Below are 21,685 nucleotides of genomic sequence, written 5' to 3'. Positions count from 1 at the left end.
GCTCCTGCCTTGGGAAGTGGGGTCTACGGAGGACAGTTTCTTGGGCTGGGGGCACTTTGCTGGAGTCCCCTGGCATAAGACCTTTGGTCTCCAGTAGAGGCACATTAGCCCCTTTCCTCTGGAGCTGTGAGTGGTGCGCTAAGCTCTGCAGGCTTTTGCCCCGTTGTTGGGAATGCTTTGGTGTGGGCCTTTTTGGTCATTGCTATGGCTCTGGCCTCTTCTACTAGCTAAGGGGGGGGGGGGGGGGGGGGACTCCTAGCAGTCAGCTAGCTCGGGAGCCCAGTTGGTTTTTGACCAGGGCAGAGACACTTGTTGTGCCTTTCAGCTGTTTGAGGGGTTCCTCACATGGGGACCGACCTTCTTAGCAGGCATGCTCTGACTTTCAGTGAGTGGGAGATGTCAGTCAAGCTGTTACAGCTGGTGATTTGTTGATGGGGCTTAGTTCTCTTGGCCTATTCCTATGTCACGGTTCCTTGGTTCTTCGGCCGTCACAGAGAAGAGGACCCTCGGGGTCTAGACGCCCTGCTGCGTTTGTGTCTTAGCGAGGGACTCCCGTACGCCTTCCCCCGTGCCGAAGTTAGGCCGGGAGTGGGGGAGAGTGGCAGTCCTTCGGGATACAGTGCTCCTGTTCTCCAGCCTGGACATGGCTCCAGTGCTATGCAGATCTCGTGAAGCTCCTAGTTGGGGAGTTACTGCGATTCCCTCAGTTTCGAGGTTTCTTCTGTCAGGGCCTGGTGGTCATGGAGGAGTCTTCTCCCTTTGGTCTTTCGGCCTGGCCCTTGAGAGGGCTCGGCTGAGGAAGAAGGATTAGTGGATTCAGTCATGGCTTCTCTGCTGCAGGCTCTTCTTCCTCGGCGCCGGCCAATTATTTGCTTCCTCCCTGGGCCATTTCCTGGCATTTTTGCGGGAGGGAGTATCGAGGGCTGGCGCTGGGATCCTTGTGTGTTCCAGTGGCAGCCCTGGCTTGCTTTCAGGGTCGTTGGCAGACCTCTTCATTAGTGGCTCATCCAGTTGTGATTCGTTTTCAGAGAGGTATTGGTCGCTTACCCTGCCCTTCGAGTGCCTTTTCCAAATGGGATTTTATGCTGGTCCTTCGGGTGCTGTAGCACTCTCCGTTTGTGCCCCGTCACTAGGTGATCCTGACAGTTCTCGCGTAGAACTCGGTGCTATTGGGGCGCTTGAGGCAGGGGTCTTGTTTCGGGCAGTTTTGTCCTTGCCAGAGTGCTTGTTGGTTTTTATGTAGTCAGCTATATGCCTTTCGCAGGGCTCTCTTGCGTTTTTTCGAGGTTCTCAATGTATTCCGCCTTTCGTATAGACCTTTTGGGCAGTTAGGTAAACAGCAGTTGGGTCTCTTGGCATCCAAGACTTCCTTTGCCCAGTGGGTGAAGGTGGCCATGGTCTCGGCCTGTATTCTGGGAGGCTATTCTCCTCTTCGGGTTGGAAGGCACACTGTCCTGGGTGTGTGTCCACGTCTTGGGCAGAGGCTTCGTTGTATTCTCTGATGGATTTTTGTAGGGCAGAGGCGTGGGCTTCTCTGCTTGCCTTCAGTAAGCATGATGGTATAGCGGGGGCCACTCAGGCAGCGGCTGCATTTGGGGCGTCAGTTCTGCTTGTGGCAGGTTCGCTTTCCCACCCTTGTAGGGATAGCTTTTGAACATCCCACTCATCCTGGAATAGTGGGAATGAACGTAATGGAAAGAGAAATTAGGACTTACCTGATAATTTTCTTTCCATTAGTTCTTCACACTATTCCAGGAGCCCTCCCGTGGTTGGCGCTCTCATTGGTGGCTCTATGCACTGTCTTGTATCCTGTTTTCCTGGGGCCTTGTCTTCGAATGCTTCTTGGGGCTGGATGTGTTGGTTGCTGACCATGCTCCTGATTGGGCGTTCTTCTTCCTTGCTTGAGGACTGATACTGAGGAGCTGAGCTGCTAGCAGGGAGCTATGTAGGGGTGCTTAGTTCTGTATTTTCTATCTCCACCTGCTGGTCGATGGACATAACTACCCACTCGTCCTGGAATAGTGTGAAGAACTAAGGGGAAAAAAATGTATCAGGTAAGTCCTAATTTCTCCTTTTACAGTAAAGACCATGTGTGTGAGTGTCTTTAGTAGCGCATGCATGCCAGTTGGCACTTGCCACCTCTTCATACAAAGAAACTCCCAAAGCCTGTTGGACCAGGATTTGAAAAGGACCAACTCAGTTGCTCCTTAGTCTGGGTTCAGTTAGTCCTTTTGGCTCTAGAGGACTTATATGCATGTTAGTTTATGCTTAACTAGCCAGGTCACCAGTTGAAAAACTCTTTAACTTGATATTTAATAGAAGGTCCTATTTGCATTTTTTTCCATGTTTTCAGTGTCTTGGCATCAATATGAAAATCAGAACCTTCACAGTCTGCCCTCAATCACTATGAAGCAGCTTGAAAATGTTATTTTTATGTTGTAATATCCATTATGGTAAAATGACAATTATTGGCCAGGAGCCAAAAAAATTGGTGCCTAGCACCTGCTTCTGGGTCAGGCCAGAAGACCACTACTACTATTTAGCATTTCTATAGCGCTACAAGGCGTACGCAGCGCTGCACAAACATAGAAGAAAGACAGTCCCTGCTCAAAGAGCTTACAATGAGACGAAAAATAAAGTAATCAAATCAATTAATGTGTACAGGAAGGAGGAGAGGAGGGTAGGTGGAGGTGAGTGGTTACGAGTCAAAAGCAATGTTAAAGAGGTGGGCTTTCAATCTAGATTTAAAGGTTGCCAAGGATGGGGCAAGACGTAGGGGCTCAGGAAGTTTATTCCAGGCGTAGGGTGCAGCGAGACAGAAGGCGCAAAGTCTGGAGTTGGCAGTAGTGGATAAGGGAACAGATAAGAAGGATTTATCCATGGAGCAGAGTGCACGGGGAGGGGTGTAGGGAAGGACAAGTGTGGAGAGATACTGGGGAGCAGCAGAGTGAGTACATTTATATGTTAGTAGAAGAAGTTTGAACAGGATGCGAAAACGGATAGGGAGCTAGTGAAGCGACTTGAGGAGAGGGGTAGTATGAGTAAAGCGACCCTGACGGAAGACGAGACGGGCAGCAGAATTTTGAACCGATTGGAGAGGGGAGAGGTGACTAAGTGGGAGGCCAGCAAGAAGCAGATTGCAGTAGTCTAAACGAGAGGTGACAAGGGTGTGGATGAGGGTTTTGGTAGAGTGCTCAGAAAGAAAGGGGCGGATTTTACGGATGTTGTAAAGAAAGAAACGACAGGTCTTGGCGATCTGCTGGATATGAGCAGAGAAGGAGAGAGAAGAGTCAAAGATGACCCCAAGGTTTCGAGCTGAGGAGACAGGGAGAATGAGAGAGCCATCAACAGAAATAGAAAACGGGGGGAATGGGGAGGTGGGTTTGGGGGGAAAAATGAGAAGCTCGGTTTTGGTCATGTTTAATTTCAGGTGGCGTTGAGACATCCAGACAGCAATGTCAGACAAGCACGCTGAAACTTTGGTTTGGATGCAAGGTGAGATATCAGGGGTAGAAAGGTAGATTTGGGAGTCATCAGCGTAGAGATGGTAGGAAAAGCCATGGGATGAGATTAATGAACCAAGGGAAGAAGTGTAGATAGAAAAGAGGAGGTGACCAAGAACAGAACCCTGAGGTACGCCGACAGACAGAGGGATAGAAGTAGAAGAGGATCCACCAGAGTGAACACTGAAGGTGCGGAGGGAGAGGTAGGAAGAGAATCAGGAAAGGACAGAGCCCTGGAATCCAAGTGAGGACAGGGTATCGAGGAGTATGCTGTGATCGACAGTGTCAAAAGCAGCGGAAAGATCAAGAAGAATGAGGATGAAATAGAGACCTCTGGATTTAGCCAGTAATAGGTCATTGGAGACTTTAGTAAGCGCAGTTTCGGTTGAGTGGAGAGGGCGAAAACCAGATTGTAGTGGGTGAAGAATAGCATGTGAGGAGAGAAAATCAAGGCAGCGGTGGTGAACAGCACGCTCAAGTAATTTGGAGAGAAAAGGAAGGAGGGAGATGGGTCGGTAATTAGATGGACAAGTAGGGTCGAGTGAAGGCTTCTTAAGGAGAGGTGTGACCACAGCATGTTTAAAGGCAGTAGGGACAGTTGTAGTGGAAAGTGAGAGGTTGAGAATGTGACAGATAAAAGGAATAAGAGCAGGAGAGATGGCATTAAGAAGGTGGGTGGGAATGGGATCAGAGGAACAGGTGGTACATTTTGAGGAAGAAAGGAGAAGTGTAGTTTCCTCTATAGTAACTTCAGGAAAGGAGGAAAAGGAATGAGGGGAAGGAGAGAGAGGGGAACGGACTAGTGGAGGGAGAGGTGGCGAGGTAGAGAATTTAAGGTTTATCTTTTGAACCTTGTCGTGAAAGAATTCAGCAAGGGTCTGAGGAGATAATGAAGGGGGAGTTGGGGGAGGGGGCACCTTGAGGAGAGAGTTCAATGTGGTGAAGGGAAGTCGAGGGTTAGAGCCAAGAGAGTTGGTCAGTTGGATATAATAATCCTGTTTGGCGCGTAAAAGAGCAGATTGGAAGGAGGTCAGCATGAACTTAAAGTGTAAGAAATCAGCAAGGGCCCGAGATTTCCGCCAGAGGCATTCGGCGGAGCGGGTACAGGAACGTAGGTAGCGGATATTAGAAGTCAGCCAAGGTTGCGGTTTTGTACACCTTATAGGGCGGGTCATCAAAGGTGCAAGAGTGTCTAAGGCGGAGGATAGAGTATTGTAAGAAGAAACAGTCTCGACAGACGTGGATGGTGCCACAGTAGAGAGGAGGTTTGAAACATGGGAGGAGAGAGATGAAGGGTTAATATCGTGAAGATTCTTAGATAAATTAGATATAATAGGACGGGACTGGGAGGGAGGAGATTTAAGTGTGAAAGTTATAAGATGGTGATCAGAGAGGGGAAGATCAGAGGTAAGGAAACTAGAGGGTGAACAGTTGGAGGAGAAGATGAGATCAAGACAGTGACGATTTTGATGAGTGGGGGAGGTGGAGCATAGTTGGAGATTAAAGGAGGATGTTAAAGCGAGTAACTTGGAAATATAAGAGCTGGAAGGATCATTAGCAGGAATATTAAAGTCACCAAGGATGAGAGGGGGAGGAAGGATCATGGAAGAAGGCAAGCCAGGCATCAAAGTCACTGAGAAAGGATGAAAGGGACTTATCAGGGGGACGATAAATGACCGCTATTTGAAGAGGCAGAGGAGAGAAAAGGTGGATAGAGTGGACTTCAAAGGAGGAAAAACAGTGAGATTGAGGTGGAAGAAGGGGTTGAAATCTGGAGGAGGGAGAGAGAAGTAGTCCAACACCGCCCCTGCAACCAGCAGGGCGAGGAGTATGTGAAAAAAGATAACCGCCATGGCAGAGGGCTGCAACTGAAGCAGAGTCATCAGGGCAGAGCCAGATTTCTGTTATGGCGAGCAGATGGAGGTGACGCGAGATAAAGAGGTCCTGGATCTAGGGGAGTTTGTTACAGATAGAGCGGGCATTCCATAGGGCGCAAGAGAAGGGCAGAGAAGAGGAGGGGAGTAGAGGAATAGAGATGAGGTTAGAGAGGTCGCGGTGAGATCTTTAGAGTTGGGATAATAGTTGGTGAGGAGGACCAGGATTGGGATTGATGTCACTGGCTGAGAGTAAGAGAAGGAGTAAAAGAGAGCGGAGGAGAGTAGGAGAGGTGTGGCGTCGAAGGCGAGAGGTATTTAGGTGGAATGGCGAAGGCAAAATGGAGGGAAGAAAGAGACGGAGATTAAAAGCCAAGAGGGAGGAAGAGGGTAGGAGAGAAAGTGAGGTGATGAAGTCGATGGATGGGCAGTGAGTTCCTGTAGTGGAGAGAGGTAGGGGGTGAGGGAAAAGATTAGGAAGGGACAGGGCTAGGAAGAGAATGTGAATAGGGGCCATAAACGACTGAGGTACTTTAGCAACTGGGAAGAAGATTAGATGTAAAGAGAAAAATGCCCACACCTAGAGCGGAGGCCCTGAGTGTATCGTAGTGGACCTGGGTATCACCCCGGAGAAGGCTGTAAGGATATGCAGATGAGCTGCAAGTCCTCCACAGGCCACAGCACCTGAAAGGCAGCCGGTGATAGAGCTGGGCACCTCTCAGCTGAGGAAAGGCTTACCAGGGGTTAGGCCGAAGCCAGCATTCCTCCCCCTGAGGGTCGCCTGATCCATGGACTGCTTGCTGACAGCTAAAAAGAACAGCAGGCATTCAGACAGACTGAGCAAAAATCTTAACAAAGCTAGCAAAATCGATACAGAGAGACAATAAACCAAAAGAAAGGACCTGAGTAAAAGTAAATAGAAATCTATAATATATACAAAACAAGGAAAATAGCAAAAACAGACTTTTGGATCAGAAAAAAAATCACAAACAAAAAAAAATAATGATTTTTGTCTGGCACCCGAATGTTAAGTATTTTCTACTTCCTGATCGTGCCAAAATCTGCACAATGTTGGCTATACATAGGGACCCTTTAACTAAGCTGTGTTAAGCAGCTAAAACGGGTTTACTGTGTGGTAGACAGCACAGACCCCCCCCCCCCCCCCATTACTATATCCTGCATTAGAAAGGCAACCATTGCGGTGAAAATCCCATTAATAGCTGCCTAATGCAGGAATGGACAGGATCTAGATGAGAAATGGATGGGCAGAGGTGTGGCAAGCTGTGACAGCTAGTGTGTGGTTCAGTACTGCACACTAGCTGTCATGATCACTTAAGGTGATGGTAAATGCAGCCGCTCTATTGGTAGTTCAGTATCTCAGTTGCCACGTACCGCAGTGTTGTAGTTCACCCCCATGTCAGTTCCCTTCCACACTGATCCCCAACACAAGCACCCCAACCCCCTTCCTTCATAGAAGCCCAGCCCCTCCCCGGGACATGGTCTGTATTGCTTTGGTTCTCATCTCTTCTGCTTTTCTTTTTTTTTTTTTCTTGACTCCAGGGTTTTTGTCCTTTTTGACATTTTCTTCTCTGTGTCCACCATTCATTTTTTCTGTGCCCCCATTCATCCTGTTTAGTATCTCCCCTATGTCTCTCTCCCTCTCCCTCACTATCTTTCTCCCATGTTCAGTATCTCTTCGTTGTCCCTGTCCCTATCTTAATCTGTCCAGAATCCCCCTCTGTGTCCCTGTCTCTGTTCTCTCCATGGTTAGCATCTCTTGTGTCCCTGTTTCAAAGTCCAGCTTTTCTCTTCCCTCCATCATGGTCCAGCATCAACCCTTCTCGTCTCTTTGCTCTTCCCCCTCCCCCCATCATTTAGGTATCTCTTGATTGGGGTTAGGGTGTTTGACAGGGGAGGCACTAGTGCTTGGTTCGGGGCTTTAGGGGGGGGGGGTGAAATTGTAAGGTTGTTTGCTGTAACTTGGTTCGTTCATATTTATTTGGAGTTCAGTCCTTCACCACGTTACATGATATTCTCCGAGGACAAGCAGGCTGCTTGTTCTCACGACTGGGTGACGTCCGCGGCAGCCCCCACCAACCGGAAGAAGCTTCGCGGGTGGTCCGCACGCAGGGCACGCCCACCGCGCATGCGCGGCCGTCTTCCCGCCCGTGCGCGACCGTTCCCGCCAGTCTTGTTTTTTCCACGCTGGAGAGAGTCATGCGTCGCCGCTCTCTCTTGTCAGCCCCGAAAAACCGTCGCGTTTTCGCGAATTTCTTATTTTTTGTTGTTTGTTTCTGGTTCCCGCGCGTTACGGACCCCTTTTTCTTTTTCTTGTTAAAAAAAAAAAAAAAAAAAAGTGAACGCGCTTGTTTTCCCTCATTTTCGAGCGGGGGCGTCGCGGGCGCGGTCGATTATTTTTCGAGGTGTGATTTACCGCCACCATCGACGACTTTAATTTCGCCGACGCGATTTTTCCGTCGATGTCCTCGAAGGTCCCGAGTGGATTTAAGAAGTGTGGTCGGTGCGGCTGGCCTATCTCGCAGACCGACACCCACGCTTGGTGCCTCGGGCCAGAGCACAATATCAAGTCGTGCTCTTTGTGTCTTGGTTTCCGGAAACGGACTCAGGTTGCGAGGCAAGTTCTACGGGACCGTCTTTTTGGAACTTGCGCCGGCCCCTCGACATCGACCTCGACGGCATCAGTATCGACGGCCGGTTCTTCGGTACCGGTATCGATGTCCGCGAAATCGGCACCGATGGCATCGACCCCAGGAGCACAGGTCCCGTCGGCCCGCCGGTCCTCCGGTGAGGGTAGGGGTGAGAGGCCGCGTGGGCAATCGGCCCCGGTCACTCCCTCTGCCCATGGCCCTCGGGACCGAACCCTGTCTGACCCGGTTCCTCGAGACCGAGGGGGATCGACCTCCTCCTCCTCCTCCTCCATTCCACCTGGCGCCGATGACGGGCACCGCAAAAAATCAAAGAAGCACCGTCATCGGTCGCCTTCGATGCATCCAGCTATCGGTGCCGGCGAGGAGTCGACGCCGAAGCGTCAGCGTCGAGAGGAGAGGTCCCCTTCGGTAGTGGAGGTACCGACGCGTCAGGGTCCCAGCACTTCGGTGCAGTCTCCTGGACCCGAGCAGCTTCCGGCACCGACACCTCTACCGGCCCCCCCGTCTTTCCCGACAGCGGGCCTGGACGAGTGCCTCCGAGCCATCCTTCCGGGGATCCTGGAAGGGCTGATGCGCCAGGTTGTGCCGGCGCCGGGGGTGCTTGCGGCGCCGGTCTCGACCACCACGCAGGTGGAGTCGATGGAGGGAGCTTCGTCCCCGCCGGCGCGGGAGTCCACCGCTCGACGACACCGAGGCCTCGGTGCCTCGACGTCGAGCCGGGCCCGGTTAAGGACTCGGCTACATGAGCTTATGTCCGATACCGAGGAAGAGGCCTCGTGGGGGGAAGAGGAGGACCCCAGATATTTCTCCTCAGAGGAGTCTGCGGGCCTCCCCTCTGACCCCACGCCTTCACCAGAGAGGAAGCTCTCGCCTCCTGAGAGCCTCTCCTTTGCCTCCTTTGTAAGGGACATGTCCATTTGCATTCCCTTCCCCATGGTCTCTGTGGATGAGCCGAGGGCTGAGATGCTCGAGGTTCTCGACTATCCATCACCACCTAGAGAGTCCTCCACGGTGCCGTTGCACAATGTCCTCAAAGAGACACTGCTTCGGAACTGGATGAGACCATTATCTAATCCCACCATTCCCAAGAAAGCAGAGTCCCAGTACAGAATCCACTCGGACCCAGAGTTAATGCGGCCCCAATTGCCCCATGACTCGGCGGTCGTGGATTCTGCTCTCAAGAGGGCACGGAGTTCGAGGGATACCGCCTCGGCGCCCCCGGGGCGGGAGTCTCGCACTCTGGACTCGTTTGGGAGGAAGGCCTACCAATCTTCCATGCTCGTGACCCGCATCCAATCTTACCAGCTCTATACGAGCATCCACATGCGGAACACTGTGAAGCAACTGGCGGACCTGGTTGATAAGCTCCCGCCGGAGCAGTCCAGGCCTTATCAGGAGGTGGTCAGGCAGCTGAAGGCGTGCAGAAAGTTCCTGTCCAGGGGTATCTATGACACCTGTGACGTGGCATCTCGTGCTGCGGCCCAAGGTATAGTGATGCGCAGGCTCTCATGGCTGCGTGCCTCTGACCTGGACAACCGCACCCAGCAGAGACTGGCCGACGTCCCTTGCCGGGGGGATAATATTTTTGGCGAGAAGGTCGAGCAGCTGGTGGACCAACTGCATCAGCGGGAAACCACCCTCGACAAGCTCTCCCACCGGGCGCCTTCAGCATCCACCTCAGCAGGTGGACGTTTTTCCCGGGCCCGGCAGGCTGCGCCCTATGCTTTTGCCAAGCGTAGGTACACCCAGCCGGCCCGAAGGCCTCGACAGGCACAGGGACAGCCCCAGCGCGCTCGTTCTCGTCAACAGCGTGCGCCTAAGCAGCCCCCTGCGCCTCCACAGCAAAAGCCGGGGACGGGCTTTTGACTGGATCCACGGGAACATAGCCGCCCTCAAAGTGTCCGTGCCGGACGATCTGCCGGTCGGAGGGAGGTTAAAATTTTTTCACCAAAGGTGGCCTCTCATAACCTCCGACCAGTGGGTTCTCCAAATAGTGCGGTGCGGATACGCCCTAAATTTGGCCTCCCTTCCACCAAATTGTCCTCCGGGAGCTCAATCCAGCTCCCATCACAAGCAGGTACTTGCAGAGGAACTCTCCGCCCTTCTCAGCGCCAATGCGGTCGAGCCCGTACCACCCGGGCAGGAAGGGCAGGGATTCTATTCCAGGTACTTCCTTGTGGAAAAGAAAACAGGGGGGATGCGCCCCATCCTAGACCTGAGAGGCCTGAACAAATTCCTGGTCAAAGAAAAGTTCAGGATGCTTTCCTTGGGCACCCTTCTGCCAATGATTCAGAAAAACGATTGGCTATGTTCCCTGGATTTAAAGGACGCATACACTCACATCCCGATACTGCCAGCTCACAGACAGTATCTCAGATTCCACCTGGGCGCACGACACTTTCAGTATTGTGTGCTGCCCTTTGGGCTCGCCTCTGCCCCACGGGTGTTTACAAAGTGCCTCGTGGTGGTGGCGGCGTATCTACGCAAGCTGGGAGTGCACGTGTTCCCATATCTCGACGATTGGCTGGTCAAGAACACCTCGGAGGCAGGAGCCCTCCGGTCCATGTAGTGCACTATTCAACTCCTGGAGCTGCTGGGGTTTGTGATAAATTACCCAAAGTCCCATCTCCAGCCAACCCAGTCTCTGGAATTCATAGGAGCTCTGCTGAATACCCAGACGGCTCAGGCCTTCCTTCCCGAAGTGAGGGCCAACAACCTCCTGTCCCTGGCTTCGCAGACCAGAGCGTCTCAGCAGGTCACAGCTCGGCAGATGTTGAGACTTCTGGGTCATATGGCCTCCACAGTCCATGTGACTCCCATGGTTCGTCTTCACATGAGAACTGCTCAATGGACCCTAGCTTCCCAGTGGTTCCAAGCCACCGGGAATCTAGAGGATGTCATCCGCCTCTCCACCAGTTGCCGCGCTTCACTGCTCTGGTGGACCATTCGGACCAATTTGACCCTGGGACGTCCATTCCAAATTCCACAGCCCACGAAAGTGCTGACGACGGATGCATCTCGCCTGGGGTGGGGAGCTCATGTCGATGGACTCCACACCCAGGGTCTGTGGTCCCTCCAGGAAAAGGATCTGCAGATCAACCTCCTGGAGCTCCGAGCGATCTGGAACGCACTGAAGGCATTCAGAGATCGGCTGTCCTGCCAAATTATCCAAATTCGGACAGACAATCAGGTTGCAATGTATTACGTCAACAAGCAGGGGGGCACCGGATCTCGCCCCCTGTGTCAGGAAGCCGTCGGGATGTGGCGTTGGGCTTGCCAGTTTGGCATGCTCCTCCAAGCCACATACCTGGCAGGCGTAAACAACAGTCTGGCCGACAGACTGAGCAGAGTCATGCAAATGCACGAGTGGTCGCTCCATTCCAGAGTGGTACGCAAGATCTTCCGAGAGTGGGGCACCCCCTCGGTGGACCTTTTCGCCTCTCAGACCAACCACAAGCTGCCTCTGTTCTGTTCCAGACTTCAGACACACGGCAGACTAGCGTCGGACGCCTTTCTCCTTCATTGGGGGACCGGCCTCCTGTATGCTTATCCTCCCATACCTTTGGTGGGGAAGACCTTACTGAAGCTCAAGCAGGACCGCGGCACCATGAATTCTGATAGCGCCTTTTTGGCCCCGTCAGATCTGGTTCCCTCTTCTTCTGGAGTTGTCCTCAGAAGAACCGTGGAGATTGGAGTGTTTTCCGACTCTCATTTCGCAGAACGACGGAGCGTTGCTGCACCCCAACCTTCAGTCCCTGGCTCTCACGGCCTGGATGTTGAGGGCGTAGACTTCACTGCGTTGGGTCTGTCTGAGGGTGTCTCCCGTGTCTTGCTTGCCTCTAGGAAGGATTCCACTAAAAAGAGTTACTTTTTCAAGTGGAGGAGGTTTGTCGTTTGGTGTGAGAGCAAGGCCCTAGAACCTCGTTCTTGCCCTGCGCAGAACCTGCTTGAATACCTTCTGCACTTATCAGAGTCTGGCCTCAAGACCAACTCCGTAAGGAATCACCTTAGTGCGATTAGTGCTTACCATTATCGTGTAGAGGGTAAAGCCATCTCTGGAGAGCCTTTAGTCGTTCGATTCATGAGAGGCTTGCTTTTGTCAAAGCCCCCTATCAAGCCTCCTGCAGTGTCATGGGATCTCCATGTCGTCCTCACCCAGCTGATGAAACCTCCTTTCGAGCCACTGAATACCTGCCATCTGAAGTACTTGACCTGGAAGGTCATTTTCTTGGTGGCAGTTACTTCAGCTCGTAGGGTCAGTGAGCTTCAAGCCCTAGTAGCTCATGCTCCATATACCAAATTTCATCACAACAGAGTAGTGCTCCGCACCCACCCAAAGTTCCTGCCGAAGGTGGTGTCGGAGTTCCATCTTAACCAGTCAATTGTCTTGCCAACATTCTTCCCCAGGCCGCATACCCGCCCTGCTGAACGTCAGTTGCACACATTGGACTGCAAGAGAGCATTGGCCTTCTACTTGGAGCGGACACAGCCCCACAGACAGTTTGCCCAATTGTTTGTTTCTTTCGACCCTAACAGGCTAGGGGTCGCTGTCGGGAAACGCACCATCTCCAATTGGCTAGCAGATTGCATTTCCTTCACTTACGCCCAGGCTGGGCTGGCTCTTGAGGGTCATGTCACGGCTCATAGTGTTAGAGCCATGGCAGCGTCAGTGGCCCACTTGAAGTCAGCCACTATTGAAGAGATCTGCAAGGCTGCGACGTGGTCATCTGTCCACACATTCACATCACATTACTGCCTCCAGCAGGATACCCGATGCGACAGTCGGTTCGGGCAGTCGGTGCTGCAGAATCTGTTTGGGGTGTAAATCCAACTCCACCCTCCAGGACCCGCATTTATTCTGATCAGGCTGCACTCTGTTAGTTGTTCTTTGTAGGTCAATTTTCTGTTGTTCCCTCGCCGTTGCGAGGTTCAATTGACCTGGGTTCTTGTTTTGAGTGAGCCTGAGAGCTAGGGATACCCCAGTCGTGAGAACAAGCAGCCTGCTTGTCCTCGGAGAAAGTGAATGATACATACCTGTAGCAGGTGTTCTCCGAGGACAGCAGGCTGATTATTCTCACCTACCCTCCCTCCTCCCCTTTGGAGTTGCGTTTTCATCATTTTTGCTTGTCATTCAACTGGCGGGAACGGTCGCGCACAGGCGGGAAGACAGCCGCGCATGCGCGGTTTGTCGTGCCCTGCGTGCGGACCGCCCGCAAAGCTTCTTCCGGTTGGTGGGGGCTGCCGCGGACGTCACCCAGTCGTGAGAACAATCAGCCTGCTGTCCTCGGAGAACACCTGCTACAGGTATGTATCATTCACTGTACAGATGCTCCCATGCTGTCTGGCACCACATGTAACATGCTGCTTGGGCTGTGGCAGATGCTTGTCATGGTCCCCTGCATTTACTGCACAGGCTTTGTGCTTACTGCATATTATATATTGTGTTAAATGTCCAGTGAGTGCAAAAGTTACTGCACTTTAGTAAAAGGGGCCCATAGTATGCTCCTAAGATTTACTTCTGATGGAGCCCTACCTTTTTGTATTGTGAAGATGATTTTCAGAGCAGAGTGATATACACTCCTGAATTGATTGCCTGAAGAATTACCCTTATTCAGCATGACTAAAATTCACATATATGCATTAAGAGGAGGCATTCACGGGGGATACATTTTGGTTGAAGGAGAAAAATATTGCATGTAAGGTTGAAAATGCTACGAGAAAAAGTACCCCCAGAAAAATCAGGTGTAAATATCTGCTGTTATTTTGTATCCCTGATGTATTCAGAGCAAAAATATCTGTTTTAACTGGAGCAAAGTCCTTGTGTAAAAAGTGCCCACAAACCTTGTCTCCAACTATGTAGTCTGACAGTTTTTTAATATAGTTTTATTTTAAAAACTCTTTTTGTACTTTTTTTTTTTTTAATGTAATAACACGTTAGTCTATCCAAAGGAATTTCAACATGCTCCCTTGCAGGCTTATGGTCAGAACCTAATGCCGGCGCTAAGCTGTGCACAATGCTCAGAGGGCTGTCGCGCCAGAATCAATCTGCCAAATAAAAATGAGCGCAAATAATATTTAAATGTATGCAAATAGATATTAAAGAGGGTCATCAGGTATTCCCTGTCATGCTCAGAGAACAGCACAGAAAAGAACATTGCCCTTAATGCTGGAAACCTGCTTGAGGGGAGGGTTTTCATTCTAAAATCTGCAGGTTTTACCCATACAGGCCTCTAAGCACCGGACAAGCCAGGAGGGGCAAAGCCTGAAGCCTGTCTGGGCAACAACCAAAATCCTGCTGTTGGGAAAATTCACAGAATCTTTACAGGGGAGGGAGCAAATTTAAAAGCGCAGTAATAATAAGTGTTGTATCTCACAATGCTCAGCACGGGCTCCCTGTTCCCTAGTTTGACTAGGCATGCTTACTGTACAGCTCTTGTGCATTTACGCCAGGCATGTTCCTCCCCCTGACATGGTTCACATATGGTTTGCTTAGCATTAGAGCTGTGCATTGGGGAGCTGTTTTTCTGCGCTGTTCAGCACAATGCTCTGAGAATCGGCCCATTGTTGCTTAGAAACCTCCTGGGAGGTAGAGAGAGCACTGAATTTGTATACTTACAAAGTTGTTATACTTTTGGCACTGTACCAGTATACTTCTATCAGTTCTGTGTTGTCTATAGTGTACTGGTTTTTCTTTTTTTTTTTTTTTTTTTTTTTTTTTTAATTGATAAAGGTTTATTAAATTATTACCAGAACTTCCTTCTGGGAATCTTTCTTACTGTTCATGAAGCAGCCATCGGTGTATTTTAATGCACCTTGACCTTTTCACTAACAATGCATTATTTTTGCTTCTGCTTTGGAAAAAAAGTGTTGAAGCGCAAATGCACCTTTTTCTGAAGGACTAATTGTTATGGGAAGAATACATGTAACACAAATCTTGATGTGTCAGGTTGCTAAGTACTAGCCTACTTACTGAGCTGTAGCTTTTAGTAGATACAGCAAGTGTGTTCAGCAAACAGTTTAGTATAAATAAGAGGCACTCGTTGATATGGAGCACTGTAAAGTTGTATTTTCAAGTTAGTATTCTGTTTTTCTCTATTAATAGAATGATCTGGAAGCACATGAGAAGTTTTTAAAAATAAACAGAGCATACGAGGTATTAAAAGATGAAGACCTTCGGAAGAAGTATGATAAATATGGAGAAAAGGGACTTGATGACCAGCAGCAGGGTGGCCGATATGAAAGCTGGAACTACTATCGTTATGATTTTGGTAAGATAATTCTTTTTTAATGATCATTTGCAGTTAAAAACTACTACAACAACAAAAGATAGTGGAGTGGAGGAGTGGCCTAGTGGTTAGGGTGGTGGACTTTGGTCCTGAGGAACTGAGTTCGATTCCCGGCCCAGGCAGCTCCTTGTGACTTTGGGCAAGTCACTTAACTCTCCATTGCCTGCCGCATTGAGCCTGCCATGAGTGGGAAAAAGTGCGGGGTACAAAAAAAAAAAAAAAAAGATGGTTTTGTGGATCCTCATATGGAAAGACAGTTGTTGTTTTTGTCTTTATCATTTTCAAAGTTTCAGTTCAAGAAATAAAGCAAAACATTAGGGACAAAATAAGCAATAAATGAAATATCTTGAAAAACAAATTAGGAAAGCAGAAGTACACATTGTACCCAATTCGAAGTCAATGTTTGTGAAAGGTGGAAGAAGAAAAATAAAACTTTTTAAATAGAATATTGAGAAAATTTAGAGGGAGAAATGACCCCTACCTCCACCACCACATACACCCATACCCGCATATTGCCGAGAGAGGGAGAGGGAGAGAGGGGGAGGGAGGGAGATGTATTTTCAAAGCACTTAGATGTACAAAGCTACATAGGAACCTCAGGAACTTAAGTCTAAATGCTTTGAAAACGAACCCCAAAGTCTATTTACCAAATACCCAAACAGAAATCACTAACCCCAGTAGCTACTTGGATTCCTTCTGGAGCAAAACCTTCCTCCTGCTGAACTGGATCCAGAAGAACTTATTTGTCAGCTTCAAGGGAGACTGTGAGGGTTTGCAGTTTGTTGCATAAGAGCAGTTCTATAGCAGGTTTCCCCCATTTACCTGCCACTTGAATGTGCAAGTGGCAGCAAAAAAACACCTAAGCGCTATTCTGTAAGGGCGTTCTTAAATACAAGGGGACATTCACATGGGTAGGGCGTGAGTGGAGCTGCTACTTACTCACACATCTTACAGAACACATTGTTACACGTTCCCTTGCCATAGTTAGTCACTGAATAATAGTGGGATACAAGAATGCATAAATAAATAAATACATGTAAGGCATGCCAATACCAGGTTATGCTACTGTTCTGTAAAAGAATCTGGGCAAGAGAAAGGCACAGCGAAGGTGACAAGGTGGATGATGTCGATAAAACTACTACTGGATTCGAAAAATGTTCACAGCAAGAGTTTATTGATAAAGACTGGACTCGACACGAATCGTGTTTCGTCCACTCTGGCCTGCCTCAGGAGTCCCTGTGTATTGATGTTCAGTTGGTTCCTGAAGAGAGAATCTGAAATATTTATTAAAGCCGAAGTTTGCTCTGATGAAGTAACTTCACTGTAGCATATAAGTACGAGTGCCGGCTTTACTAAATATTTCAGATTCTCTCTTCAGGAACCAACTAAACATCTTCAGGTCTCGGTCTCTGGTGCCCTTCAAATTTACTTCTTCCCGCCCTTTACCTCTCCCCTGTTTCCTGTGGAGCTCACCTTTTCCAGCACAACAATCTTAAAGAAAAAAGAAAGAGAGAAGGAAAGAGGTTTACTGGAGAGCGTAGGGCAGAGTATCAGTCCTGAGCCTTTCTCATCAGGATTAAGACTTGTGGAGCCTGTGATCTTGGGAGAGCAGTGTTAATTGCAATTCAAGTTTGACTTGGAACCACTTGGATGGCTGCAAGTTCTGTTTGGTGGGAGGGATCCGGACTCACAGCTTAGGACTGTGTTGTGCTGAGCTTGTGATGGAGTGAATGGCTACATTTTGTAGCGCTGGACCGTCACTTCCAATTAGGGCTTTGCCCTTTGGTCTCGCCAGGGCACAAAGAACATTTACCAAGGGTAAGGTGGTGGTAGTGGCTTTTTTCGGTGCTAGGGAATCAGTTCACCTGTATCTTGACGACTGGCTCATTCGTACGTCATCCTGTTGAAAAGTGTGCTGCAGCAGACAAAGTTGTCAGTCGTCTGCGGTCATTGGGTCGGGTGATCAATTTCAAGAAGTGCAAACTAACGCCATTGCAGACGCTGTAGTATCTGGGCATTGTATTCGACACAACAAGGGAAAGTATCTGCCTCATGGAACGTAGGAGGTAGAAGCTGGTTCAGCAGATTTGTCTTCTCATGCAAGACATGCCCAGGTTCTGGGGTCAATGACAGCAGCGTGACCAAGGGTTCATATGCAGCCACTGGTCTCCTATGTCACAGAAGTACGACCTTCATCTTCCTTGGATGCTCATTGCCATATGGAGTATGCAGTTGTGGTTGTTGCCCAGGAATTTGACCGTCGATGCTCCCTTTCTGATAACACAATGGGAAGTGATGACAGATGCCAGAAAGTCAGGTTGGGGAGCTCATTACAAGTTCCATCTGGCACAGGGCACCTGGATGGAGCAGGATTCTCGGTGGTCGATAAATCACTTGGCGCTCAGGGCAGTGCAGAATGCCTTACACGACTCGCTCCCTTTCTGACGAGGGTACCAGTCCAAATTTTCTCTGACAGTGCAACAGCGGTGGCTTGTATGAACAAGCAAGGCGGGACCAGCAGTGGTGGAGGCGGCCTCATGAGTTGGGCAGAGAAAAAAAATTTCTCATTATTTTTGGCATCTCACGACGGGATCCTGGCATGTAGAGGCAGACTTTCTCAGCAGGCACTCCTTGGACCCAGGAAAATGGGAACTATCCAGCCAGGGTTTTTCAACTGATAGTGAACCAATGGAGTTCTTCACTTCTGGACTTGATGTCAATGAAAAGGAATGCCAAAGTGCCCAAGTTCCCCATTGAGCCCAGTTCTTTCCAACGGCTGAAAATTGATGCCCTACTTCATCCCTGACCAGAGACACATCTACTGGAGTGGAAGAATGGCCTAGTGGTTAGAGTACTGGTCTTGACATCCAGAGGTGCCCAGTTCAAATCCCACTGCTGCTCCTTGTGATCTTGAGCAAGTCACTTAACCCTCCATTGCCTCAGGTACAGACTTAGATTGTGAGCCCTCCAGGGACAGGGAAATATCCAATTTACCTGAATGTAACTCACCTTAAGCTACAACTGAAAAAGGTGTGAGCAAAATCCACATAAATAAAATAAATACTGTATGTCTTCCTCCTTGGCCCACGGTAGGCCACATATTGAAAAGGATCGCGTTGCACCAGGATCAAATAATTCTTGTGGTCCCAGATTGGCTGTGGAGGCAGTGGTACACAGACCCGATTCAACTGCTGAAAGGGGATCCTCTCTTTCTCCAGCAAGGTCCAGTGCTCATGGAGGATCTGTGCCCCTTTGGCCTTACAGTTTGGCCAATGAAAGTGCTCGGTTGAAACGAAAAGGTTATTCTGATTTGGTCACAAGTACATAAGTATTACATACCGTGTTTCCCCGAAAATAAGACACTGTCTTATATTAATTTTTGCTCCCCAAGACCCGCTAGGTCTTATTTTCAGGGGAGGCCTTATTTTTCGGGGAAACATCGGGGTCAGCCCCCCACCCAAGATCGCCGGCTCCCCCCGCCCTCAGTCGCTCCCGGAACTAACCTCTTAAATGCTTCCTTTCACCATTCATCTTCACACTCGCCGCAAGCAGCAGGGCAGGCCACTCCTTCCTTCCGTGTCCCGCCCTCACCTGACGTAACATAATGTCAGGCGAGGGCGGGACACGGAAGGAAGGAGTGGCCTGCCCGGCAGCGGCTGAGGGCGGGGGGAGCCGCCGATCAAGGGGGGAGCCGCCGATCTCGGGTGGGGGGCTGACCCCGAGGTTTCCCGAAAAATAAGGCCTCCCCTGCTAAGTCTTATTTTCGGGGGAGGCCTTATATTTTCAAATTGCAGCAAGACCTCTACTAGGTCTTATTTTCGGAGGATGTCCTATTTTCGGGGAAACACGGTACCAAAGATCCATCAAGCCCAGCATCCTGTTTCCAACAGTGGCCAATCCAGGTCACAAATATCTGGCAAGATCCCCCAAAAAGTACAAAACATTTTATGCTGCTTATCCCAGAAATATTTTCTCCAAGTTCAATTTAATAATGGTCTATGGACTTTTCCTTTAGGAAGCCGTCCAAACCTTTTTTTAAACTCTGCTAAGCTAACTGCCTTTACCACATTTTCTTGCAACAAATTCCAGAGTTTAATTACACATTTAGTGAAGAAATTCCCATCCTCTTCTCACATTAAAAACGAAACAAAAACCCATCCATCCTGAAAGGAACCACCGTCACCTCTAAACGGGTCCTTCACTACAGTCAACCTACTTAGTACCCCTTGCCAGGCTTAAGTGAATGTTCTGAAGATCAAACTTGCAAGTGGCTGTGGAGCAGTGGTTTTCAGTGTTGTCACTAAAAATTTGTTTACAGTCAGTATGCCTGTGCTTTCCTTAACCATCCATACCTATGAAACGGTGGAGAGCAGATATTCTGGAAGTGTTGCAGATCTGCTGTTTATAGATTTGGTTTGTTACTCATTGCTACCTTGCTTCAGGCTCTGAAACGCGCTACATCCATAGCATATGCAAGGGCTGATGTTCTGAGTTCAGACTTGATCCCTTCTCTGCTCAGATCGTGCACATCATAGCGTTTTTTTTTTTTTTCAGGCAGGTCTTAAGAAAGAATTGTTGTTGGGTTCTCTAAAAGTTCAGGTTGCAGCTTTGGATATCGTTCAATTCTTGCGGGGAACGGGCCTCTCGCAGCTTCCCTTTTGTATGCTGTGTCCAGAGTAGAAACTTAATATTTAGTCCTTTTGGCTCTTAAGAAGCCTCCTTTTGAGTCACTGAAGAAGATCTTGTTCTAAAGACAGTATTCTTGAGTTTCAGAGCTTCAGACTGTCTTGTCAGGATCCCTTTCTCCGCTTTTCAGGGGTAGAGGTCTCTGCGCAAGGTTCCTTCCTTCCGAAAGTGGTATCTAATGCAATCATATGGAGCTTCCGTCCTTTTGCATAGAGGTCAAGGAATCTCGGTATTCTTCCTTGAAGCATCTCGATGTGGGTAGAGTCCTCAGCTATCTGGAAGTCACAAATGAGTTTCGCAAATCGGACACTGTGCTTTTTGGTAAACAGAGGCTTGGTCTCATGGCTGCCAAACCCACAATTGCTAGATGGCTGAAGGAGACTATTGCATCAACTTTATTTGCTTGCAGGGATGCAGGCTTCTCAGGCCTTGCGGGCTCATTCTAAAAGGTGTACAGCAACATCCTGGGTGGAAATCACCTTACTGTCTCTGGCGGGTATTTTCAAGGCAGCAACATGGTCAATGCTGCATACCTTTGCTAACCACTACAGGGTGGACATTGCGGCATACATTGAAGCCAATTTTGGGGCTTCAGTCCTCAGGGTAGTGGCACCAGGATCCCACCCACTCTAGGGATTGCTTTTAAACATTCCTCAGTTTCCGGAATAGTGGGAAGCTACATAATTGAAGTAGAACTTAGGTCTTACCTGATAATTTTCTTTCCATTAGTTCCTGCCCACTGTTCCAGAGATCCGCCCGTGGTTTTTGAGATGTTTAGTTGGTGCGAATTAATGGGTCAAATAATGACTGTCGTGATGCTTCTCTATCTCTTCTTCTCTAAGTTGTCCAGAGATGAGAGGTCTACACATGTTTGCTCATTTGTTACTCTTAGGTTGTTGTGTTTTATTCTGAGTTTCTCCTTATTGCTGGTCAAAGATAAATACTGAGGAGTTAAACTGGATGCCAAGAGAGAGATGTCTCAGCTTGGTTTTCAGTTCTTCATCTCCACCTGCCGGTTGATGGATACAGCTATCCCACAGGTTCTGGAATAGTGGGAAAGACTAATGGAAAGAAAGTTTATCTAATTTCTCTTTACCTATAAAACTCCAGGTATACAAAGCATGAAACAAAGACTCAAAACACGTTTCATCAAGGAAAGAAAGCCTCAGACTCCTTCCAATGATTGTTAAACACTGACGTGGAGAATATTCACTTCACGGGCTTTAAAAAAAACAAACAAAAAAAAAACATTCCAAATTCAATTTTAATAAATATCAGACTATTACATGTGAAGTGAAAACTGTGAAAAACAACACTTAGCTTCAAAAACTTGTTGAAGTAATTGTCATGGTCCCAGCGATGATGGCCAGCATTTCCCAACTTGCGGCTTCAGAGATTCGGGACTGCCACATCTATAAATGGTTGCAAAACAGAAGTTACTTTACAGAAAAACTTTAAAGAAAGATTGCTGAGCATACTCGCTTTAAGCACAACACACCATGGTATCTCTTAAGCTTGAATTATATTAGAACGTAAGAACATCTATATTGAGTCAGACCAATGGTCCCTCTAGCCCAGTATCTGCGTCCAGTAATGGCCAATCCAGGTCACAAGTACCTGACCAGAAGCCAAAATAGCAAGGAGGAAGGGCCCACAGCGCAAAATTG

At 49.0% G+C, this 21,685-nt stretch overlaps 1 protein-coding gene across 2 annotated transcripts in view; it reads left to right on the top strand.

Annotated features, from left to right (window-relative positions):
* DNAJC10 (DnaJ heat shock protein family (Hsp40) member C10) overlaps positions 1–21,685 on the top strand; it is a 149,545-nt gene that overhangs the window by 11,938 nt on the left and 115,922 nt on the right. For both annotated transcript variants that reach the window (XM_030209466.1, XM_030209465.1), the window contains exon 3: positions 15,149–15,314. In XM_030209466.1, coding sequence (XP_030065326.1) covers positions 15,149–15,314 — 166 coding nt within the window. The remainder of the gene's footprint in view (positions 1–15,148; positions 15,315–21,685) is intronic.

The sequence above is a fragment of the Microcaecilia unicolor genome, chromosome 7 (genome assembly GCF_901765095.1).
Source record: "Microcaecilia unicolor chromosome 7, aMicUni1.1, whole genome shotgun sequence".
In the NCBI taxonomy this organism is placed as follows: Eukaryota; Metazoa; Chordata; class Amphibia; order Gymnophiona; family Siphonopidae; genus Microcaecilia; species Microcaecilia unicolor.
The sequence above is the reverse complement of the archived record's forward strand: the minus strand, read 5'-3'. Positions and strand labels throughout refer to the sequence as shown.